The sequence below is a fragment of the Neolamprologus brichardi genome, chromosome 4, assembly GCF_056152115.1.
Source record: "Neolamprologus brichardi isolate AB-2024 chromosome 4, ASM5615211v1, whole genome shotgun sequence".
In the NCBI taxonomy this organism is placed as follows: domain Eukaryota; kingdom Metazoa; phylum Chordata; class Actinopteri; order Cichliformes; family Cichlidae; genus Neolamprologus; species Neolamprologus brichardi.
Window position 1 is genome coordinate 14745996 of NC_142107.1, and position 18112 is coordinate 14764107.

The window sequence follows — 18112 nt, forward strand, 5'->3', positions numbered from 1 at the left end:
TTAATCCCGTGACAGTGACAGTTGCTGTGATTAAACTGCTTTGCAAGCACATTTGTAACAGAAGGTGGCCAAACTGGGCAGTCATAAGACACAGTGCTGATTGAAGATGAAAGAAAATTACTGCAAGATCGATTACTTTGAACGATAACACAACAGATATTTTACATTTGATAATTTATATAACTTACAAGGCATGTAACAAGGCTTTTCTTAATTTAGATGTGTAAAATGCTGTTCATATAAAAGATGAATTCGATTTATGAGCATCAATGTTTTTATTAATAATACATTTCTATTATTACTTCTATCAATAATAATAATAATAATAATAATAATAATTATTATTATTATTATTATCATAGCAGTAAGAGCAGAAGGTATATTAGAAGTACTTTTTACTTTGGAGAAGCACCAAATGTCACTGGTGTACAGTTGCTCTTCACACATGTCAGATTTGGTGGTCCAATAAAAAAAGGGGGCAGCAAGTGAACAACTGTTCCATAAAGCAAGGTCAAAACATTCCATATAGATCGACTGATTTAAACACATTTTAGTATCCACAGATTAATGAGTCTTTTTCTCCTAATGCTCAGTCATTGTATCACCTGATTTAGCTCTGTAATGTGTAGAACAGTTGTTGCGCACGTATCAAAGATTCGAACCATTTGTAGAAAATATATTCTTATAATATTTAATTAACATACAAGCCTGTCTGGTCCTTGCTTCTCTACAATGTTATTATCAATCATCCTAGTGGAACATGTCATGACACAGGCTGTGGTTTTGGAGAAGCATGTAAATGTCACTGGTGTACAGTTGCAGGACAAGCATACATCTCAGATGTCTGAACTGAGACTGAGCGCCATTCCATAAAAGCTTAGAAGAGATTACATATCGTCTTGGAACGGAGTGGATGAACAGTTGCCATCCAGAATGGGATAAGACCCAAAATAAGACCTGTGGCAATAAACAAGATTTTAGAGATGCCAGGACTGTAATAGTAAAGTGAATAAAAACTATATCCAGGATTATTTTTACATTTAAGGCTTAGCTTAATAATAAATTCATAAAGGTAAAAAGGAAAACAAAGCTGTATTTTGTTTGTTTTTTTTTTTTGTTTTTTGTTTTGCCTTTTTGAATTTAGCAATCCTTCATTCTTCAAAAGAGGTGACCTTGAGGTATGTAATCCATAACCTCTGTGCACAGGTGGGTTTTCAGTGCAAACATGCAGAACACGTGCTTCCCAAGTAAAGTCAAATGTCTTCAGTTTTTTTCAGTCGCCCTTAATAGCATTTGCCATAGATGTTTTAAGATCTAACAGGGTCAACTTGCTTGTTAAAAACTTCGTATGCATGATCTTGATATAGTTATGCTTACACACTATTTCATACATATCATGCAAATATCAATCTGTCCTTCCATCCATGTTAATTTAGCAGCATTTTTGTTATTTGCTAAAACAAAAAAACAAAAACAAAACAAATAAAGCTGTGCTGGGCTACCCTGAATACATGCTGTTTTTCCTCTCTGGTGACAAAATGTAACAACTGTTCCAAATACACACAATTGACAAATTAAAGAAAAAGCACAAATGCTTGACCCCCCACAGTGAGGGGATCTGGTGGCTTTGTTTTGCTTTGGGAGGTATTTTGTTGACAATGTTTGGGCCCCCTTTAGAGGAAAGCCTTGTACTGTAAATCACTTCAGAGTTGTTCTGATTGATCACCTTTATCCTGTGATGAAACTGTTATATTCTGATGGGACAGAATGGGAAGTTGGTTCTTCCAGCATGACAATTCCTTCATCCAGATGGTGTGAGGGGTCAGCTAATGGTTTGATGCGTTTGAAAATGGTATGAATCTGATCTCAACTCAATGAAATGCCTATGGGAGCAAATAAGCAGATATGTTAGACTGTATTCTCCACTGCCATCAATAAAACAACAAATAAATGAATCCCTGCGGTAGAATTACAAAGACTTCCAAATACCAGTGTGATTAACCCCAGAGCAGAAAGACTCTAACCTGCTTCAAGTTGCAGAATTAGTTTTAAACTGACCTTTGATAGTTTTAAGTACGCTGTTTGAAGTTTGCATATGTATACAAATGTAAAGTTTTTAATGATTTCTTGCTTAAACTTTTTTATTACTGTGAATCCAAACATCATACAATTTACACTTAACCTACTGGGATACAGTGAATAAAAAAGCCTTTTTTTAGAAGGTGCCAATGGGTACATGGGTAGAGATTGATTGTCCTGACTAATGTTCTCCTTTGAATGTCCTTGGGTGTGTAGATGCTTATAGATGGCCCTCTGCACTAAGCCCTAAACTGAGTAAAAACATGCCAACCATGTCTGGCAAGGAGGAGCCTAAGAAGCTTTAAAAGAGTGTTAGATTATTCCATGACGGGGTAGTAGCACTGGGAGAATGATGGGTAGTGTGTCTTTGGCTTTCGTTCTTTGACTTTAATCTTTGTTTTATGTTTTCAGAAAAAGGGTACAGACAGAGAAGGGGAACATTCTAGAGTGCCCCCTTTATAAGACTGAAATTTCAGGTGATTTTGTTTCTCCGTGTAACTTATTAGTTTAATATGAAATGTAGTAACTTGTAAAGTGACATAAAAATACAAGAAGGAAAAAGAAAGCCTGAAGAGGTGAGACTAAAAATAAAACTCTCTATGTGTGCTTAACAATATTTTTGCATCAGATCATTAATAAGCTAATACTAATTAGCATGCTGGAACTGGAGCTATTATATGTTATATGATCATATAAATAAAAAGTACAGAACACAGTTTTAACTGTTTGTTCTCTATTGTGAACTAAACAGTGCTTGCCTTCTTGCATACTTGTAGAATGTTTCCTATGAAATGAGAAAAAAATGCCTAACACTTCAGTAGTTTGAGTGAGAAAATAAATAACATTAAATTGTAGTAGTTTCACTCCTAGTTCAAGCAGACAATTGCTGCTTGCCTAATTGGTCAGTTATTCATTAGAGACATGCTAACAGCATTGTTTAAAGAACCATAGTTTGTGTCGGTCATATGAGACTATATCTTTCAGCTGCTGGGTATGTGCACTACAATGCTCAAGCTAACCCCGAAAAATGTACTGGCTCACAAATTCACATCCTGCTAGTGTAATATGATCTCATAAATACAATCTGTCCGGGGGCTTGGAACACCTGTGCCTCCTCTGGTGCCAAGCACAAAAGCTCCTTTAACTGCATCTAATTAATACTTCCTTCATGCCTCCTGTAGCCTCCTGTATACAATATTGAGTTATAGCCATGTCCTTCACATTGTAGTTTTCCATTGTAGCAGACACCCCAGCTGTGCCACAAATAAAAATAAAGAAATAAGAAAACAACTGTCTTACATTATACTCCTCAAAGATAATATAATGTTGAGTAATACTATATTAGTTATCAATCATTTTACAAATATTCATAAAGTTCTTTGTCTTCTTCTGATTCGTCTTTTTCTTCTTCTTCTTCTTACCAAACCTCATAGGAGCACTTCACTTACTATTGGCCTGTGTGACCTTTGATGAAAGCTGGGTTCATTTAAAATAGGTCACTCAGCAGTCAGCACTGTGTTTACAAGCAGGCTATGTTGGCAACAAATACTGGTCATAAATTTAGAGCACTATTAGGATTCCTATTAATTTGCTGTCATACTGCTGAGCTTTCATAGCATTGACAATACTGGCCAACAAGAAGCCACAAGAGAGTACTTGGATTCTTGCAATGGTTTTCAGCTTATACTAAGCTAATTGTCATTCCAGAACAGCAAGTGCCTCACTGTTACAAGTGCCGTTGAGTCCCCGTTAAGTCCTAACATATTCTTAAACACTGGCCTGACAGTGGTCGCTGTTGGGAAAGTTTTAATTACAGAACTTTATTATTTTCTGTTTACTTAGTTCTTCTAAGAATAGTAAATTGGAAAACAACAATAAACACTTCTTGGAAGCTTGCTAGGAAATTGCAAAAATTGCAAAAATTTGTTTCACTATATTAAATAATAGAATGATTAATCCACGGTGGTGTTAGTCAGACTCAAATCTTTTAGTCATTTTTTTTAAGCTTTTAACCAGCAAAGTATGTGTGAACAATTCTAATGCAATTATTAGCTATCACCTGAATAAAAAGCTCCCTTTCCAGCATCACTGCTCTTGGCTCTCAGCCTGTGAACCAGGTACTCAAAACTGAATCTTAGAAATGTCAGAGCATTCTCTGGCTTCCTTGAGCTCAACTGGGACTTTTCAGAGCCTGGACAAGTAAGCTGTTGGACATCTTGTGAAAGTTTTAAAGTTATACTCACTTGGTTACAGGAAAGTTAATGGTTCCCGCTTTGACAAATCCTATTTAAATTTGCATAACTAAATTTAAGTTTTGTTATACACATACAGCATAAATTTTGTAGTAGGTAAGCCCTTTCACTCTAAACGAACAATAAAAACATCCATAGTTTTTGGAGCTCCTTCTTGAGCTTTGGGTTCTTCTTCCTTCCCTCCAGAGGAGCTCTTGTTGTAAATGTTTAATTAGAAAACTGTACCTGATAGCTATCACAAATATATCATAACTATAGCCTGTAGTAGGGTAACATGAAAACTATAGGTGAAAACTGAAATCGTTCCAGGAAAAATAATTAAAAGAGAAGATTTGGAAAAAAAAAAGAAAGAAAATGTTTTTTTTTCATGTATTAATTTAAATTTTGTAAACTTTGATAAAGTCCCTTTTATATTTGGCATTAAATTGTTCCCCTCTCTCTTACAGTTTCCTGTGTGGTTTTACTGCAGTGACACACTGATATTTTTTATTTTGGATAATAGAAGAAAACTTTATGCCCCAGTAAAGGCTGAGTCTCTACAGTGATTCTGAAGCTATTTCTTTGCTCACACAAGTTGCATTACATTGATGAGTTAATGGCAAGATATCAGCATTAGCAAATAAGTCATTTGATGCTAGCTAAATGGGTAATTAGCCCTAAAGGCACACACACTATAGTGGGTGTATATAGTGGATTGCCATTAGTGTCTGTTTAAAATTACATTTGAACTTTTCTATTCTTTTTCTTTTGCATTTGGGGCTTGTTAGCTGTGTCTATGCATTGAATGTTTTGCACGAATCAGAATTTGGTTTCACAGAATAGGTAAAATTGTTAATGGCGAGCTTCTATTTTAAGTGATTTTATAACTGAATTAAGAAACATAGAGCCAAATTGCACTTAAACTGTTTATGGATCAGTAGAGTACACTTTTCAACAAACATAAGTGTCATTAAATTGTAACTTTACTCATAAATCAGGTTTTTGACTTGGAAATGGAATGGGACAAAGAACAACAGTACAGTACAAAGAACAAGATACAGTACTGCAGTTTGACGGCAAGATCCTGAAGCTTGGTCACATTCTTCTTCTCCTCCTCAGTCTATACAGATTACTAACTGTAATTAAAAGGGAACTGACTCAGCTCCACATCTCAGCTTAGTTTTAACTTCTAGTTCCCTCAGCTGTGAGATACAACACACACGAACAATGAAAAACACTAATTATTCCCAAACCCTACCATGCATTCATGTCCAGTTTCTACAGATCATCATATCACACCTCAGGCTGACAAGCAGTGTTGGTCAAGTTACTTGAAAAGAAAAAGTAATCCCGTTACTTTACTGATTACTTATTTTCAAAAGTAATTAATTACTTAGTTACTTAGTTACTTAGTTACTTTTTAAAAACATGATTTACAACCTGAATAGGTGATAAAGCGATAGATCTTTCAGCCCAATTCTACTTTTTCTACATAATCCATCATACAAAATGTAATCAAATGGAAAAGTCTCTTTTTAAAACTTGTTTTGTTAGTTTTAATCTTTTAACTTTATGCATGAAGCAAAATTTTAATTATATGCACCATTCTCTGACTGGAAGAAATTAGTTTAACATTTAAACCTATTTTCTGCACATTCCAGCACATAATATATATATATATATATATATTTTATTTTATTTTTTTGTGTTTACACTCACTCTTTCAGATGCAAGTAAAACACAGCAGAAAATAAATAAAGTCAAAGACTAGCGGTCCTTTTGCTCTATTTTCACCTGTAAAGCAGGAGTAGAGTAGGCGGAGGTTTATCCTGGTGCAGGTGTGCCGCAGCGGTCAGTGGAAGGATACCGCAGTTTCTCTGTGAGTTTCTCATTACGTTGTAGCTACTCGGTGCTTGCTTGGAAGTTTAGGGTTTTTTTTTCGCTGTAAAAAGAAGTTTTCTTCCCACGCACAGCGGACACTAATGTTTTTATCACTTTTTACGGAATCAAACTCAAAATAAGGTCAGTACTTCCACGCTTTAAACGCTGCACGCTCATACTCTCTCCCGCACTCGATATATTATCCATTGTTGATCTGCACACAGCTGTTGTCATGAACGTCACACTCGCTTACGTCACTGTCATGAGACATTCTCGCAAGAAAATCACGGTTTTAGTAACGCAGTAACGCAGCGTTCCTACGGGAAAGTAACGGTAATCTAATTACCGTTTTTGCAATAGTAATCCCTTACTTTACTCGTTACTTGAAAAAAGTAATCAGATTACAGTAACGCGTTACTGCCCATCTCTGCTGACAAGTAAGCCATCAGCTTTTTCTTAGGGTTAAAAAACTGAAGTTCTGAAAGTTTAGAAAAATATATTCACAATAAAATACTGTAAATAAAATAAAATACAACTTTTAACTGTTTTCTTTTTTTTTATTCTGTCTTATGCTATTGCTCTGACCGACTGCGAAGCACAACTTCATTGTATTATTATGTGCTATAGAAATTAATTTTGATTTGATTGGATTGGATTGAGGTTTATATCTAGATTAAACTGTTTTTGTCTCTTGTCACTGGTTACCAGGTGGTTTCAGAATTTAACTGATTTTCCTGTTCAGATTTAAAACATTGCAACAACAGAGGGTTGGTTGAAATGGTTTGGTCCTCAATGGAACCTTGAAAGAGAGGATTTTAAATATACTAGTGGTACATTCATGTAAACTTTTCCTCCTCCTTCTTAACCAGCTATGTGCCTTTTCCATTGTGTGCCTTTGCCATGTTTACTGAACGTTGAAGGGTTTTATGCTTAAATTCCCTCTGTCACAGTGACCACCCAAATAGAAATTGTGTTTTTAAATATTCAACAGTGTCTTTTTTGTGTACCAATATACCATCTTTTCACTGTGGCTTTGCCACCCTTTCTCTTAATCACTTTATACTAGACATACAGCTCATTGGGATCAGTTATAAAGAAAGTTGTTTTGGCTTCAAATGGGGCGTTCTGAGTCAGACCTCTCCTTTTCTGCTAGATGTGCACTGTAGTAAGAGCTAGTTACTAACAGTAACTAGCTCTTACTACTGTTTATTGTTTGTACACTAGACTTCTCCTTTTGTTGCCCAGTGGAAATAGATGGCCACTGAGCTTCATCACTGTGTCTAGCTCATATTTAGTGAAGCCTGACCAACACATATATAATATATGTGTATATGTATATATATATCTGACTGCACTCCTTAAAACTGGAAAACAATTAAATAACACTGACAGGTTAAGATGCTGACCATGAACAGTCCCTTAGTTATCAGCCCTATTCTCTTGCCATTTAGTCAATTCATAAAATGAAAAGCTGTCAAATGAAAATAAATAACTTTCTTATACATACAATAAATTTGACCAGTTCTTAGCAAATGGTTTGTGTCTAAATATGTCACTTTTAATAAGCCACCTAGCTCACTAGATCTGTATAAAACCAAGACACTATCAGAAGTTTTACTGAGAATCTTTTAGTAACAGAAACTTGTTTAATTAACAAACATTAAATTCATTTTCAAATTCATTGATTTATTTAATTTATGTATACTTATGTATTTATTATTTGATTTATCATGAAAAATACACTCTAAAAACCTTTGGTAAATCCACAGGTAAGTTTGGCCTTTTACATGTCTTTCACATAAAATACTGGTTGCAGCAGCTATTACTTCTTAGATATTTTCTGCATTATATGGCTATCTGTAGAGCTAATAAATATTCCTTCTGAATACTCCTTTTCAAGCTACTAAGCAATTCAGTATGGCTTTTTATTTATTACTTTTAATAGCTCCCTCTTAATTGATTACATTTACATTCTAAACATTATTTTATGAAAGCAAAGAAACATTAAAATGAATGAGTCATTTTTAAAACATTTATTGATATTTTGCAGTATAAAATGCATCCAACAGATGATTCATATTTTATGAAATCTGTTGAGCAGACTCACTCTGAAAAAACAAACAAACAGAAAAAAATAGTTATTTAAAGGTTTTAAGTTATTTGAATCCTCTGAAGACTTTTTCTGTTTTAACATATCTTGTTTTAATAATTTTTGCTTAAGCATTACAATGTGTCTTACTTAATGATGTGCACAATTGTTTTTGTTTTTTTTGGATATTTGGACAGAAGTTGCTACCTTTCCGACATCACGGCTCTTGGCTCTCAACTTGTTGACCTGGGACTCAGCAATGTCAGCACGCTCCTGAGCTTCCTCCAGCTCATGCTGGACCTTCCCGAGCCTGGACATGTGAGTGTTTGCCTGCTCCTCCTGTAAAGGATTTACAAAAATACTGATTTAGTTATAGGGGAGTCAATGGGCGTGCTATGAACCAAGCTGAAGGAAATTTGTCATATAATTGTAGTTGACTCACAGCCTCCTCAGCCTGTTTCTTGTAAGCCTTGACTTTGAGCTGCAGCTTGTTGACCAGATCCTGAAGTCTTGTGATGTTCTTCTTGTCCTCCTCAGTGTAAACAATTTGGATTGTAAGTGAAAGGGAATGGGCACAAGAAATTAGATCATTTTTAGTTAGATAATTAATTACCTCGTAGGTGAGCTCTTTCACTCTCCTCTCATATTTCTGGACTCCTTTAATGGCATCAGCTCCACGTCGCTGCTCAGCTTCAAGTTCAGCTTCCAGTTCACGCACCTGGAATTTGATAAAAGAATATAATATAATAAAAAAATGTAGCTACATTATTATTGCCATAGTAAAGCATAGAAATAAAAGTGTCTTAATTCTACCTCATAATCATCATCTTTATTTAAAAAGCACTTTAAAATAACCATAGTTGACGCAAAGTGCTGTACACCAAAACTAAATAATAAAGATACATATATAAATATATATAGATATAAATAAATAACAAATAAAAGAAAACAAGTAAATTAATTAAAGCATAATTAATTAAATTACAAGAAAAACTAAGTCTCAATGAGGGCAAAAGAACATGTCTACACAAAGGTAGACTTCCATTGTGAAAGTAGTTTTATTACTGTGTATAGTTTGTACCCTGGACTCCAGTTTCTGGAGCTGCTTCTTGCCATTCTTCATGGCAAGGTTCTCTGCCTCATCCAGACGGTGCTGCAGGTCCTTGACTGTGACCTCCAGGTTCTTCTTCATCCTCTCCAGGTGAGCACTGGTGTCCTGCTCCTTCTTCAGCTCCTCAGCCATCATGGCAGCCTGAAGTGATGAAGTATTTCCAAAATTTTAAATCTGTTCTACATTAAAATTGAACTTAACATGAACTGCAAAATAGAGATTTCAGAACCCTGTAATAGTGAAAAACAAAATAGAAGAAAAAAAATATCTCACATCAGTGATAGCCTTTTTGGCCTTCTCCTCAGCATTTCTTGCTTCTTGAATTGCATCATCCACCTCACCCTGAACCTGGACAAGGTCAGTCTCCAGCTTCTTCTTGGTGTTCAAAAGACTGGTGTTCTGAATGAAACAAAAAATATATATATTTTGGTTTAAATATTGGACGCTATATCAAGAATCTACATATATAGAATATATCAGAATCGATACACTAGTCATCATCATAATATCAACAACAGTATTTATGTTTTTTTATGGTTAGGCATTTATTTAATTATTAGTTTATTTATTAACCTGCAGTTTAATTCTGTACTATATTATGTTTTTGTTCCCTAATCCTTAAGTGTGTTAATTCTGGTTCAGACATGCAAATAATGTATAACGCAAATAATATTAATGTATATATGTATAAAGAATTTTTGTTATGTTATACTGAGTGATACAAACAAATAAATAATCAAACTTTAACAGTAACTACTACTTACCAGTGAGCATGAACTGATAGGCATTGTCAGAGATGGAGAAGATGTGGGGTGGAGCCTCAATCCTCTTCTTTCCTCTGTATGCCGCTACACATGTAGCATCATACACAGGAAGCCACTTGTAGGGATTGACGACGACGCAGAACAACCCAGAGTAGGTCTTTGTCATAGCAGTGAGCACAAGGGTTGCTTACATTTTTCATTGTTCGTTTACATTTTATTTCTTTTAGATAAACCTTCAAATAAAACTTGCGTAGATCATCCATGATGCAAAACGCTCTTTGAGGTTAAACAGCACAGATGGCTTGTTAAGGTGTGTCATCATTGCCATATCCTCCATCTTATTGAACTTTGGAGGGTTCCTAGGGTGGATGTGTTCCTCTTTCACAGTGACCGTCTGAATAGAAAGCAATTTTTAAATAATCAACAGGGTGTTTGTTGTGTAAAGATATAGCAGACAAATGTTTACATAGACAGGATGACAAATATATAGACGTAAAATGGAAAGAATTTTTACCTACCTTTCCTCCCTCTGTCTCAACAGTGGCTTTACCACCCTCCCTCTTGATAAGTTTACACTTGACATATAGCTCGTCAGTAACAAAGAAGGCCGTCTTTGCATCAAATGGGGTGTTTTGAGCCTCAATCCTCTCCTTTTCTGGCTTCTGGAGGTAAATGGCTGCCGGGCCATACTGCTCCATCTCTGCGTCTGTGCTCATGGTGGCACTTTACTGGAGGCTGAAAATATGACATAAATTGAAACAATGTGACCATTTATGAGTTCTTGAAAATCATGAAAATGTCATTTACATCGAACCACTTACCTCACTGGATCCCAACTGAAAACTAATGGTATCTTGTGTAAAGATGCTGCAATGTAAAGAAATGCCAAAATGAAGTTGCTTTGCTCCTTTGTGTCTAATATTTCAGCCATCATATTTCAGTAAAAATATTTATTCATTCAGTTGACTGACCAAAGTGCTACTACACTCAAACAGCAGCAACATATTTAACAGGAATGTTTAAACCGTTAAAATATGGTAACCAGTGAATAATTGACCACACTCACCTGTGTCGCATGCCTGTCAGCTGGATTGGGTTTCCAGAGTTGCTGCTTATATATGCTCGAGTGTGTCTGCTCAGCACAGCTGTTACTTGATTTGGTAAAGTACAGTATGCTTGTCACTTTGTTACTTGACAGTTATCGACTCATTGCTGATACCATGAGTACTTATTAAAATACCTCTATGTTACTTTATGATTGACAGAATAGTTGTGATTTTTTTTTTTCTGTTAAACATGAGACAAAAAAAATGTCAAAAATATTTTTTAAACACAATTTTATAGTCAATTTTAACATCTATAATAAAGAAGATAAAATACTGTTGGATCTAAAAAACAAATATTAATTAAAAATTTTTCTTACATATTCTAATTAAGTATTGGTAAGTCAATCTGTAAATATTTCAGTGTTGATTTATTTTACATAGAACTGTATTCGACTATATTATACATTCAGATATATATTATTAATGCATTTTCTTATAATGTTATTTCACTTTTAAAACATCATTTTTAACTTATTTGTAAATACAGTATTTACTACTCTTATTATGTTCACAGTTTATTCAATACTACATAGCAAGAGTGCACAGCATGGTTTGTGAAGTGTCTGCTCCAATAAATCCAGAGAAATACTTGGGGATCAGATTTCAGTTGACACATTTTATGATAGGCAGTTGCATCAATTTAATTTTGATATGACAGCCAGGACCGAGTGCTAATGTTGGGGAAGCGTCAGAATGTCACTGGTGTATAGTTGCACAGTATACATGTCTCTGGTATCTGATACTAATTTCATGCTGCTGTACTTTCCATAAAAGTTAAAAGAGCAACACATGATTCCTGGAAATGTAATACAAGAAAAGTTGGCAGCTCAGGTAAGACCTTAAATAACAGCTGCACAAATAAGATTTAAAATGAGTGTTTTTCACTGAGTGATTGAGTGATTGTTGAAAAATGACAATTTTGGTGCAAGAACATAGTGTTAGCTTCTATTTAAAATCTTTATATTCAACTTTTACTGAATGAGCAGAGATGAAAATGTATCTTGACGTTTGGAATAATTTCCAGTGTCCTCTCAGATTACGTGCTGAAACTGTTGACAGGAGTGGTTTATCTTAACAGAGGATTACAAGTCATTGCTGTAGTCAAAAATAACAACAGCTAAGGGACAGAGTTAGGATACCACTCTTGCACTGAGAGGACATTTGTCCGACATATCCAGAGAAGCAGGTGAATTTTGTGTTCTTATATTATTTAATTTCCATAGTTTGATAGAAAATCTGTCAACTTATTTGTTTTGAATTCCCCTATGAAGTTTCAAAAAGAACAGTTCCCACAAAAGTAGGGCATTTTAGTCACAAAAACTGACTGTTGCTTGACATTTTCAGAAGTGAAAATCAAAATGAAACCTTGACTAAAGTTGAAAACTTAAAACTTTAATTCTCCAATTGTACAGAATTACAAAAGTTCAACAAATTTCTGATATCGCTTATTATTAGCTATTATTTTACATAATGTAACGCATGCATAAAATAAGATAAAGTCTTTTATGCTCTTCCTGTCTATTAAGTTTACTTTAAGGTGTGATTCACACAAGTATATAATATATTGCCCTACACAGTTTGGATTGAGTTAAACAAATCATGGAATTACCCAATTTTTGGGTATTTTTGGTTGTTTACTTTTAAATGACATGTTTGGACTAATTCCTACTGGTCGCTCTATATCAATTTACTTCTCAGGCTTCAAATATATTCCTCCGGTATGCAGTGAAAGAAGAGGATAATTTCTTTCAATGCAAAGGATGTACATGGTCTGCAGCGGTTCTTAGGTAGGTGGTATATGTCAAAGTAAAATCCGCAGATGTTACATGGCATGATCAAACTCTTAGCTTGTTGACCTGGGACTCAGCAATGTCATTGCACTCTTGAGCTTCTTCCAGCTCATGCTGAACCTTTCTCAGCCTGGGTAGGTAGATGTTGGCATGTTCCTCTTGTAGTTGATGGGAATTAAAATGAGGGCACCCTCATTTATATATTAGTTAATTTAACTTCAGTTTAATTTAATATTTACTTTTCATATTTCTGCATTCTCTCTCAGATATTTGCACAGAATAGTATACAGTAGCTTTGTTTTGAGGAGCACTGTAAAAAGGATTTTAATATATCATTATAAGTGTTAAAAACAATCAAACCTGAGGGAAGCAGTCCGACACGGTCACTAGCACCAACCAACTCCTGTTCAGCAACTCCTAATCCTCTCTTTGTCTGCTCCAGAGCGGCTCTCAGCTCCTCAATTTCAGCCATCATGAGACCATTTCTGCGCTCCACCATGGTGACCTGCTCCTTCATGTCTTCCTGTCCTCTGAAAGCATCATCAAGGTGCAGCTGGGAATCCTGATAAAGTATTTCAGACTTCTCAGTCTCAACAGTCTTCTTGGCCTTTTCTAGCTCATGGATGCTCTGTCCAGTCTCACCAATCTGCTCAGTCAGATCTGAGATCTTCTCTACAGAGCAAACACAGCCAAGAGTTAGAGTACTTGGAGCTGACATATGCAAATGTTTTTGCTACAACAAAAGCAAGATAAGCATACGCTGCAAGTTCTTGTTCTCTCTCTTCATGGTCTCAACATGATCCAGAGCCTCTTCATAGGAGTTCTTCATCTTGAACAACTCAGTGCTGAGAGAACGAGCCTCCTTTTGGGCTCCTTCCAGCTCTGCCTGGCTCTCCTCATACTTCTGCTTCCATTCTGCCAGGACCTATGTTAATGTAGGTTAATTAGTTAGTTGTTATTATTGGTGTATGCCTATTCTGATGATATTGGTTATGTTTAAATCTTTACCTTATCAAAGTTCCTCTGCTTCTTTTCAAGGTTGGCAGCCAGAGCTTTAGCTCTCTTCACATCAATCATGAGGTCTTCCACCTCACCCTGCAGCCTCTGCTTGGTCTTCTCGAGTGAGGCACACTTGGAGTTCACAGCCTCAATGGATTCCTCAGCCTCAATCTGCAACACTGTCAGCCTGCTTCTTGCGGAGAGCAGTTTCTGGAACTCAGCCTCTCGCTTCGTGTTAAACTAAATCAATCAGCTGTTGCTCCACCAGCTTCATTGAGCCTCTTGCTGATCTCTTCAAGCTCCCTGGAGAGGTCTCAACCTCAATCTCCTCTTCCAGCTCTTCTATATGAGCCTAGTTTGAAGTTTTATATTAACAGAGCTTGTCAATGGGAACTTATATTGTAATAATGAATAATATTCATTATGAACGCTGTTCATTAGTTTTACCTTAAGTTACCTAAATTATCTTGCTGAGAAGCTGGCTTAATTCCTTGAGCCAGCTTCTCCATCAAGTTTTTCCTTGATGGAGAAACTAATAGAGATTTTATAAGGTAAGTGTCCTCATAAATACTGAGTACATCAGTAATGTCTACAGTATACCCAGTGGTAAATTATAATAGTGCACTGCATGGTTTGTGAATTATTTATTCCAATCAATCTTGATATTAACTTGACAGTGATATTAAGTTGAAAGAGTTTATACTAAGCTCTTGTGTGTCCAAGTCATTTTGACATCACAGTACTGTCACGGCTGGGGCAGCAGTCGTGTTATGGAATGAAAAGGACCCAAAATGCAGGCAGCTGACTGATGAAGAGTGTGACGTTTATTTACAAGTGGCAGTGGCAGAAACAGACAACGAAGCATGAGAAATACTAACGGAAACCTAAAATGGGAAAAACTAAAGAGCACACTTGAAATCCTCAGCAAACGGGTTGAAAGGAAGAGAGACGCAGACCAACGAATAGGACACCAAGAAACACAGAGAAACGCAGACGAGTCGACAACGAGCACAGACCGACACCCACTAAATATACATACACAAGGTAATCGAGGGGAGAACAGCTGATCCTAATACACACGCTGACTGGAGGACACAAGCTGAACACAATTGGATACAGACCTTCAGAATAGAACAGGAAATCCAGAACACAAGCCTTCAAAGTAAAACAGGAAACACACAGACTAATTTACAACACAAACACAGGGACATGAAAAGAGCACCGAGGACAGACACAGGTAGGGCCAGTGTTGGGGAGTAACGGAATACATGTACCGCCGTTACGTATTTAAAATACAAAATATGAGTAACTGTATTCCGTTACAGTTACAGTTAAAAAAGGTGGTATTTAGAATAAATGGATTACACAGCGGTACTTCCCTGTTTCATATTGTGGCGGGTCAGGCCTGTTTGGGTTTTGTTTGACAGCTACGTTCTGTTGTTCCAGGCGGCAGCGTTACGGTTGCCATGGTTACAGGTTGATGCTCTCTCTCTGCATGTTTCCTGGGTGAGAGAGCGCCTTTTTGTTGTTGTTGTGCTAAGCTAATAGGCAGAATGCTACAGGTATAGCTCTAAAGAATGTAGCATCATAGGCAGTGTAGTCCGTGCTGCAGGGAGAATGGACTGCCATACCCGTTATGTGTCTGTGAGCGAGGGAGGAAGAAAAAGGAAAAGTACAAGCTGTCATCGAGCAGAAACGGGAGCTGGAAGCATGTAAATATAATAATAACCACTGCAGCAAAGAAGAGTGCCTGAGAGCCCAGTTGTAAGTAAGTTATTAAGACTCGACAGTACACCGTGTTCGTGTTTTCCTCCAAAAACAATAAGTTCCGTTGGAGCAGCCTTTCAACGCCTCTCTCTGTCTCTCTCTGTCAAGCAAAGTTGACCCAGACAACAAAGTAAAGCTAGTTTTCGGCTACGAGCCCGACACAGAACCCACCATATTAGCCAGAGGTCCCTTTACTACGGTTCGGAGCCGCGGACCTTCAGTAACAGTAATAAATCACAGCAATAGTACATTCACGTAGTTGTAAACAGCATGATAATCCAAAGTATTCAGAATACATTACTCTCATTGAGTAATGTAACGGAACACGTTACAGAATACATTTTGGGGCATGTATTCTGTAATCTGTAATGGAATACATTTTAAAAGTAACCTTCCCAACACTGGGTAGGGCTATAAAACACTAAACTTCAGGTTCAACCCTAAACTAATACAAAATCAGAATAAACACAAGGCACAAAATGAACTTCAAGGAAACACTACACGCTTGGTCAAAATGACCCGGGATCATGACAAGTACTGAGTTTTAAATTTGGAGAAGTCTTGAAATGCCACTGGTGTACTATTACAGGACATAAACACCTCAGCCATCTGAAATAAAATTCAGAGCAAGACTTTGTATTAATGCCAGACAAGTGTTATATATCTCTACTAGGAATAGAGTTTAAGAAGGACTGCCAGCTCAGATAATTCAATACTAGAAAATTGTTTGTTATAAAAAAATGTTAATGTTTTCCTGCAAGGAAAAAATAAACATACAGTTTTTAAATTTTAATTTTGATGTACCGAGTAAGTGATAAATGATGAATGGAAGGAAAAGTCTGGGATCATAGCCAGAATTACCTTTCATTGCCAAGTTTTGCACAGACCTGTCTTAATGTCTGCTATCTTACCAGCAGGTCACGAGGTGCTACCATGGTCAAAAATAAATCCAGCAAAGAGAAGAAGATGTGACTTGTCTTTTGCATAAGAGAAGGATATATTTATAGGACAATATTCAGATATGTTGTTAAGACCATGTCCTAACCTGTAAGAGATTTGTCATCTTAAATAGTCTGTTTAATTTCCAAATGTATTTTCCTAAAAAAGCACATGTTTAAAAGTAAGATAAGTTCATTGTAAAATGTTGAGTAAAATAACATATTGTGCATGTTCACTGTGATCCAAGAGTTGGCTAGAATAGCAAGAAAAATGCAGAGTAGACACAAAGACAACAAAACAACCAAAACAGGAAAATTACTTATTTCATCTGCTTCTTTTAGCTGTGGTATTTTAGAGGAACACATTACAGAAAATGCAGTGTAATGTTTTAGTGTCTTGCTAGGTGTACAGTAGCAAGTGTTTAACCTTACTGAATTTTTGAAATTCTACGATACTGTTACTGTAGTACTATTTTAATGAGCACAGATGAGTTACTTTGGCTTGCACTTCTGGAGAGACACAGTGACATTTCTCTAGAAAGATCTAGCCACTTAAGCTCCCTTAGGAAACACAGTATAAATGGCTACTCATTTGCTTCCATGCTCACAATTATTTTTGACAATATACCATTTATTTTTCTTTAAAAAATTGCTGTATTTGCAAATCCAGACATTAGGTGTCTCTGATACCTTCAACATTCACAAAGCCTTAAACTCTATGGAGAAAAAGTGAAGAGTGACATAAATGGGAGGTTATTGTCACCAAATACTCTGCCAAAATAAAAGGTCTGAGGACAAGTAATGACCTGTATGAGAATGACTATTGGTATTTTGGAGACATACAACCACTCCCCACGTAACGTTAACCTGTATGCCATTTTAGATATATAACAATTTTGGTGAAAGTGTAGGATTGAGTGAATAATACCTTGGTCATACAACCCTAGAGGCTAGTGGTAACCACTTGTCACTTAACAGGTTGGTCTATTCCCCAACCAGCTGGCAAAAACCTTGTGTTTGCTTTGGCCACTAGCATATTTCTGCTGTAGTAATTTGAATCGAAGTGATGGATGTATCCAAAAACACTGTCTACTCTCTGAGCTGTACTGACACTGCCAAAAGTGTAACATAAACTAGAAATGGAGGCAGTTGGCTTCACAGTTATAGTGGCACTTTATGAAAAATTTTGGCTGAGGTGCAGCTTTTACTTTGAAGGCAAACCTTCTCCATTTCCAGTTTCCATCACACTCTTTCTAGTATTTCTACTGCTGGGCCAGTAGTTAGGAAGTATTCAAAGCATTTTTATCTGAAGAAGTACAGCTAACTGTGGCAATCTGCTAGCAACCAGTGCAATAAC

General features: G+C 36.1%; 3 protein-coding genes across 4 annotated transcripts; all 3 read right to left on the reverse strand.

Moving 5' to 3' along the window:
• Positions 1-1856: 1856 nt before the first annotated feature.
• On the reverse strand, positions 1857-10243 carry LOC148102974 (myosin-3-like). Of its 2 annotated transcripts, XM_087839881.1 has the most exons (6): positions 10156-10243; positions 9665-9790; positions 9362-9532; positions 8723-8998; positions 8488-8619; positions 1857-1883 (listed from the first exon to the last, which is right to left on the reverse strand). In XM_087839881.1, the coding sequence occupies exons 1-6, from the start codon at positions 10177-10179 to the stop codon at positions 1872-1874; spliced, it is 741 nt and encodes a 246-aa protein (XP_087696007.1). In that variant the 5' UTR covers positions 10180-10243; the 3' UTR covers positions 1857-1871. The 2 variants fall into 2 exon arrangements, with proteins under 2 accessions (XP_087696007.1, XP_087696006.1); XM_087839880.1 differs by lacking the exon at positions 1857-1883 and having other exon boundaries at positions 8411-8619.
• Positions 10244-10317: 74 nt separating this feature from the next.
• LOC118454202 (myosin heavy chain, fast skeletal muscle-like) lies at positions 10318-11235 on the reverse strand. The gene is made up of 4 exons (XM_035907990.1): positions 11222-11235; positions 10977-11022; positions 10674-10890; positions 10318-10549 (listed from the first exon to the last, which is right to left on the reverse strand). Exons 3-4 carry the CDS (start codon positions 10869-10871, stop codon positions 10391-10393), a joined length of 357 nt encoding a protein of 118 aa, XP_035763883.1. The 5' UTR covers positions 10872-10890; positions 10977-11022; positions 11222-11235; the 3' UTR covers positions 10318-10390.
• A 1861-nt stretch (positions 11236-13096) lies between these two features.
• Positions 13097-14559, reverse strand: LOC148102975 (uncharacterized). The gene is made up of 5 exons (XM_087840423.1): positions 14498-14559; positions 14060-14243; positions 13811-13976; positions 13412-13723; positions 13097-13209 (listed from the first exon to the last, which is right to left on the reverse strand). The coding sequence occupies exons 1-5, from the start codon at positions 14557-14559 to the stop codon at positions 13097-13099; spliced, it is 837 nt and encodes a 278-aa protein (XP_087696549.1).
• Positions 14560-18112: the final 3553 nt, after the last annotated feature.

Coding starts and splice junctions, on each gene's coding strand:
- LOC148102974 (XM_087839880.1), bottom strand. CDS start 10,179: ATGCCTATCAGTTCATGCTCACTG. Junction 9,791..10,155: donor CTATCAGTTCATGCTCACTG/GTAAGTAGTAGT, acceptor TGTTTCATTCAG/AACACCAGTCTTTTGAACAC. Junction 8,620..8,722: donor AGAAACAGGCTGAGGAGGCT/GTGAGTCAACTA, acceptor AATCCTTTACAG/GAGGAGCAGGCAAACACTCA.
- LOC118454202 (XM_035907990.1), bottom strand. CDS start 10,871: ATGAGCACAGACGCAGAGATGGAGCAGTATGGCCCGGCAGCCATTTAC. Junction 10,550..10,673: donor TTGAGACAGAGGGAGGAAAG/GTAGGTAAAAAT, acceptor CTTTCTATTCAG/ACGGTCACTGTGAAAGAGGA.
- LOC148102975 (XM_087840423.1), bottom strand. CDS start 14,559: ATGGAGAAGCTGGCTCAAGGAATTAAGCCAGCTTCTCAGCAAGATAAT. Junction 13,977..14,059: donor AGCAGAGGAACTTTGATAAG/GTAAAGATTTAA, acceptor ACATTAACATAG/GTCCTGGCAGAATGGAAGCA. Junction 13,210..13,411: donor TGTCGGACTGCTTCCCTCAG/GTTTGATTGTTT, acceptor ATCAACTACAAG/AGGAACATGCCAACATCTAC.